General features: G+C 35.9%; 1 protein-coding gene across 1 annotated transcript in view; it reads left to right on the forward strand.

Moving 5' to 3' along the window:
- LOC122354589 (protein FAM83D-like) overlaps window positions 1-4,641 on the forward strand; it is a 16,060-nt gene extending 11,419 nt beyond the window's left edge. Inside the window, exons 2-4 of the mRNA XM_043252835.1 lie at window positions 1,020-1,185; window positions 1,282-1,408; window positions 3,130-4,641. Of these exons, the coding sequence (XP_043108770.1) occupies window positions 1,020-1,185; window positions 1,282-1,408; window positions 3,130-4,039 (1,203 nt within the window). The 3' untranslated portion in view covers window positions 4,040-4,641. The remainder of the gene's footprint in view (window positions 1-1,019; window positions 1,186-1,281; window positions 1,409-3,129) is intronic.
- Window positions 4,642-6,916: the final 2,275 nt, after the last annotated feature.

Consider the following 6,916-nt stretch of genomic DNA (forward strand, 5'->3'; position numbering starts at 1 on the left):
ATAATAACATTTTCTGTTACTGGTATTCGTTCTTAAATTACTAGTATGTAATTCAATAGTGACATTTTTACATTTTACTATTTAATAGATACTGGTACTTATTCCAAAAGAGACTAACGTTAGTTCATTTCAGTAGGGTGAAATTACTGCTTGTCATTATCTAAACTCTTTCACTGTAATCTAAAACACAATTTATATTTACCTGATTTATTCTGTGTAGATTTGGTTTAGTATATCCAAGGAGTGTGTATTCTAGTTGTTATTTTTAGTAGTAATTGTTGTTTCTTCTTTTTAAACAGATATTTATTAGGCAGTAGTCTATCTACTAAAAACTAATGAAACGCCTGTATTTGTTAAATTAATAATTAAAAGTAAAATTTAGAAGTATTACTTAAATATCACAGCACCTTCATTTTGTTATTTTTTTTTTTTTAGTTACTGTCACCAAGCTGGGAAATTCCCAGTTGAAAATTTTAAGAGGTGAAAAGAGTAACAATGAATTCAAGATTATGATGATTTAGAAATCTCTTATTTCGGTTTTGTTAATAAAAACAAAATCAGCCTTTTTAGGTAAGGCAAGGGTATGCGTGTGTGACTTATTCAAATTAGTGCTCTGTATCTTGCATGTGGAATGTTAAGAATGCACAGAAGCGTCTATCACACTGAACTGTTACCTCCAAGGGTCTGAACCTGGAGGTGCCACGACAGGCTCCTCGGTCCTTCAGATGAAGGGGGTTTGGAGCTGAATGTATTGAGGTTATACCTGCAGGCACCCTGGATCTGTTCCAGCTTGCATGTACTTAAAAACCAAACGTAATAAGAAATCATCAAGGTGTGTAGCCAGCGGCTGTGCAGTCATGACACTCATACGAATGAGCTAGAACGTCGAGTTCAGTGATGCTGAAGCTCTAAGATGTTCATTAGTTTCCCACCTTGTTTAGCCAAACTATACTCAGTTGCATAAAGAATTGTTTACTGCTGTTAATTTCTCATTAATCAGACATTATTTTTATCCTTAGGTGATTGCTATTGTGACAGACTCCTTGACAGACCTGGACATCTTCCAAGACCTTCAGGAAGCTTGCACGCGCCGCAGAGTTCCTGTGTATATTCTTTTAGACCAGTCTTCTGTTCCTTCGTTCTTACAGATGTGTAAAAACCTTCGTGTACAGCTGGATGAACTGCTGGTATGAGTTCTTCGTGCTGATATTAATGTTGTTTTTATATTTAATGGTATTAGTGTTTTTAATTGAATTTTAAAACGTGTTTTGTTTTATTTGTGACAAATGAAGGTACGAAGCATAACAGGTTCTACCTACTACATGAGATCAGGAGCTCGGATCACTGGAAAGGTTCATGAGCGTTTCATGCTGATTGATGGAAACAGAGTGGCCACAGGTTCATATAGGTAATAAAGACCCCTCTTTCACAACATCTTGAAGCTACAGTCCGTATCGTTTTTTGGTGAAACATTATGTCAGTGTTCAAAACTATCACTTAGTTTAGTCAGTTTTCTAATTTGAGTCGTAGGGGTAGGTTTTCGTAGGACATTGAAGAATGGCACTGCGTCGTTACGTCACGTCTGTAAACAAAAAGAAGTCGTGCACGAGGATGCTGCATCGCTTATAGCTTTTACTCACAGTAGCTAGAATAATTAAGAGTTAAAAAAATTATTTTGATGTCGGATTGTAATCCAGAAAGGATTATATGAAGCGCATGAATGAAATTAAATTATACTCCAGTTTTAAATTTGCTTCTGATTACAGATAGCCTGGGTTCACACAAGATTTGAATTTTAAAGACAACCAGTTTGAAGGGGGCATGGGTAGTTTTTTTATATGTATGAAATATGAAATTTGAATAATGTGACAATTAGAGATTCTGTACAGGAATTGAAAGCTGCATGCTAATACAATCCATACTCATAGTCATGCAATGCGGATGCTGTTAACATTAATAATTTCAGAATAATGTATAACAATAATAATAATTTGCACAGTTTGACGTAGGGCTGGTCGTAGCAAGTAATGCATTTTGTAAACGCACTAGTGTAAACAGGACCTCTGCAAAATATTACACTTAATATACTTTTTTAAATAATAAAGTTATAATTACATAATACTTCTACTTTAAATTGACCTTTTTAATAAACAATGGTGGCCGTCATAAAAACTTGACGGATTTATTTAAATATAAATGAAACATTGAAGGACAGTAAAAATGCATAATATGTTAATAATATTTAGCAAAATGCCCCTCTCTACAAGTCTGTTTTTCTATCTGAGTTTATGGTCACCGAATATTCTGAGATAAATGTGAACCTATAACGTTATAGAAGACTTAGGATGTCTTTGCACGGTTGAAACACTGAGCAATTACATGAGACAGGATACAGACTGTAAAGTTGTTCTCTTTCTTTTAACTTGCCTTCAGATGTTTAGTCGTGTTTATTTTGTGCTAAACTGGTATTAATGTTGATGCTCTTTAAAAAGGCTAGGCTATCGTTCCGTAAAATGAGAATTGACTAATATCGAGATATCAGTATTTTTTTTACCCAGTCCTACTTTGATGTGATATGAGCTAATTGATCACCGTTGGTAGCATAATTTATCGTGATACTTTTTTCCTCAGCTGGTCAAAATAACCATGGCAGACATGTTACTTACTTGTTCAGGGGACGATATATGGTGAGAATTCATGTTTAGATCATATATTGCGATATGTAAGCTAGAATCCGTGATTACTAAGTACAGGATTCAGTCCAGTGCAGGGCTAGAGATGAGCCAGAGTACAAACCCACTCAATTCCAGGTTTTCAAGCAGAGATGGCGACATAAAGATACAAAACGTACGGACTGCAGCTTTAATGGAATAAAGGTGAAAATTGTTGTTCCAAAACTGTACGACTTCTGCGCAACGCAAGAGCAGATATTTAGAAAAATGACTATGGACTAAAATGTTCTGTTTTCTATTTTGCAAGTGTGTCTCCTTTCAGACAATGTAGAACAATTATATAGAAATGATGTATTTTGTTACATTAAATGAAATGTCAGACAATCGGTGCATAATAGTTATGACTCCAGTTCTATTCATACATTTCCTATTTATTTTGGCACATTTTTATCTACAGGTTTAACTGGACAGATGGCAAACTAAACAGCAGCAACCTTATCGAATTATCTGGCCAGATAACCGAGAAATTTGACGAAGAGTTCCGCATCCTCTATGCCCAGTCCCTGCCACTGCCAGCGAATACAAGAGCTCCCTCTAGTGCCAGAAGCAGCACTTTATATGACCATCTTGTCCTCAAACCACCTGGAACGCCTCCCTCCTACTTGGCACGAACAACAAAGGCTCAACCAGAATGTCTGACGAGCACTCCAGCCAGACTTCATACCCTAGAGATCCGACAGATGAATAAAGACACTGAAGATCGAGACAGAAAGAGTAACCCAGTTTCTGATACTTCCACTCTAGGTGAGGACTGGATCGAACAAGAGCTCAGAGAGGAAGCTCTCGCCTCGGATGACCCCCCTCTCTTGCCAACAACGAATGTTACTACTCAGACTCAGACAGTCGATGGGACGATCTCTTCGCCTGCACCTTCCTTTGACATTTCAACACAAACCGCCTGCCAAACAGCAGACGTGAGCGTGCAAACATGTGCTGACAACGGCGCGCTTAAATCGAAAACCTCGTCCAGCAGCAACAAGATCAACCCCAAAACTTCATTCGCTTGCAATCTACAAGAGGTGGACTGTCACCCACCTGTCTGTCTTGCCCCGCAAGAGCTCAACCTGAGGGAGTGCTTCCTCAAGATCACCAAAGAGAGACAGCACCACTACAGCTCCATTCGCTCCAAACTCGACCACATGGTGACACTGCTTTCTCACAGGAGGGAACTAGTGGACCTCACTAACCTGACGCTGGGGCCCGGCCTGCACAGAGGTCACAAGGGTCAGCAGGAGGGCAGGCAGGCTCACGGTGCAATCGACAACGTGATTATGGGGACTTGGCCCAGGTCGAGATGTCTGCAGTAACGTGAACACAGGAGAACAGCGCCGGTGGTGGTCTGCTATGCTTTAGTACAGCACTTTTACCAATCGGAACAAAGCTTGTAGATTCATCAGGAAAATAGTTTGAATGATTTGTATGCAATATATAAAAGACAAATGTGCAAAGATACTGATTTTCTTTTTCTGAACTTGAATTGTACTCATTGCATTTGATGGGTAATCATTAGCAGTCTTTATATACTGTGGTTGGATGAACTAAAGTACTTTTCTTTTCGGTGATGGCCTATTTTGAAATCCACTTTGTCTGTATTTGGTTGTCTGTTTATTTCTGTGTTGTTTAAAGTTGTGGAGTTATGACAGTGACCTCCTTTGTAACACTATTACTTTTATATTCATATATTGCAAAAAAATCCCAAAACAATAGTCACTCGTGATTATGTGTTTGATGTGCCTTGGATGATGTTAGAGAAAGGAATGAATCAAAACGGTTGTACTAAATTGGAAATGTTTGGTACTTTGACTATGCTTGAGGCATTTGAATATTTATTTCACCAAAGATGGTGGGGGGAAAAACAGTTCATTGTTTAATGATTGCCTCATTTTAATAAAACTCTTCATTTGATGAACAATTTGTTTGGAGATGTTTTGTGGGGATGTGGAATGTAACAGTTATTTATAAAGGCTCCCTTAGTATTAAATTAGTCTTATATACAGGAGTCTCATGTTAACATATTCTTATACATATTATTTAGTTTAATATTTCAAAAGGTTAGGGTCAGCAATTACTTTAATTTTTAACATGTTTCTATTGCATTAGGAACCTTGAAATTATTGTATTTCCCAATAATATTTTACTTTATTTTGATCAAATTAATTATTGGAAAAGCACAAGACACTTCATACAAAAACCTTAGTCTTTTTAGGCACCTTTAAACGTTGCATATGTACAGTAAGTAGTTACTGACTAGCATGCCTATGTTAAAAGGGAGTTTTGATTGGGTTATGTTTTATGATTGATATGCACAAGGGCTGCACTAATCATCTGGACATTTAACTATTAAGGACCGTGTTGCAAATTGTATTTGTTGTATTAACAATGAGGGTGAATTCGGGCCATTCTTCTCAGTAAAAAAAAACTGACCCAATTTCCAAAACTTGAATATACATTAAAAAAACTAAATACATAAAATGAATAAGTAATGTGTAAGATCCTGCACCATATCTAGGCCATTGTAAAAAAAAATAAGCAAATTTGCGACGGATCATACGAGCTCCTTTGTTCAGATGTTCTTGTTTCCATCGAATCACTTAAATTCGAAAATTTAAGTAGGCCTACATTTTAAAACTCGACAACCTCATTTAAACCATTGTGCAGGTCATTTGTATTAAATGCATTTTCACCAGTGTTTTGGCGCGTAGCCTACTTCAGGAGCACACCGTATTTAAGAGTATTTTAACGGATATGCATGAAACCGACTCGCTGCAGAGTTACTTAGGCAGAATTAAAAAATAAATAAATAAATAAACAGTCGTCCTTATTTTAGGTCAGTAACTGTGTGTTCACAGCGTTCACAGAACGAGGAATTCTGGGAAGTCTGTCCTTATGTCACACAAGCAATAGATCTCTGTAAACCACAGAGGGCGCCAGCAACTCACTTCATAAGACTGATGACTCCGACAACGTTGTCGAAAATATACATACATTTTACAATGTTAGAAAGATTTCTGTTTCAATTCAATGCTTTTTTTTTCTTCTTTCATTTTCTATTAATTCAAGAACCATAAAAAAAAAAAAAAAAATTTACTCAACACAACCATTTTCAACAAGTAATCATAATTATACGTCTGAAGAGCAAATCACAATATTAAAATGATTTTCAAAGGTAAAAGTTTTACTATTACTGAAAAAAAAGTAAAACATTGTAAATCAAATATCACAATGTGACTGTTTTAACTGTATTTTTGATCAAATTATTGCAGCTTTACACAGTTAAAACAAATCTTAAGTGGCCTCAGCCTTTGAAGGGTTCTTTATGGGGTTTTTTTTCCTGCACACTGTTTTACAGGATCAGTCTCTTATTGATTTCTAGAACATTTTAAAGATTCATGCGTACCGCCTCACAGCTTAAGTGTCAAAATACTGCTTAGTTGTGTGTTGTTTGCTGTAAAATCCACACGGGTTGTTGATGTGAAATGCAATTACGTTTTAACATGAAAAAGTTGCTTTTTAAAAATTAATAAACATCACAAAAATATATATTTAACATAGAATTCGGGCAATGAAGGCTTTAATTAACACTCAGAACAAATTCAGAAGCTGTTTACTATCTTGAATTTTTATACGTTCAAAAGCCACCCCTGAGCTTTACTATTAATAGCTTGATTAAACAGAACAACAAGTGATTGTTGGCGGTTAATTATTTATCTTGTTTTCATGTTTTGAGCCACAGCCTCCCCCTCAGGTACAGCTCAATGACTGTCCAATGATCACAGCTTTAATCACTCCTCTTGAGTAATGAAACCCACTTGTGGTTCTTAAAACGCAGTTGTTGCTACTAAATGTATAGCACATATTTAATCATGTTTAATTTCTCTACCTAAACCCAAACAAGTAGGTGCATAAATATAGGGGAATCTATAAATTACACAAGCAATTATGATCTTTTATACGTTAAAATGATTTTCAAAGTTCCTACTTAAGTTAATGTAGTGATGGGGTAAGAAAAATAAACTTAATTCAATTGAAAAATCAAAAATCAAGACTTAATATGTTATCTTTTAGATATCTTATTATATATACATACACGCGCACACACACACACACACACACACACACACACAAGTGCTGTCAAATGATTAATTGTGATTAATCACACCCAAAATAAGAAAAATTAAATGAAT

This window comes from Puntigrus tetrazona, chromosome 11 (genome assembly GCF_018831695.1).
Source record: "Puntigrus tetrazona isolate hp1 chromosome 11, ASM1883169v1, whole genome shotgun sequence".
NCBI lineage: Eukaryota > Metazoa > Chordata > Actinopteri > Cypriniformes > Cyprinidae > Puntigrus > Puntigrus tetrazona.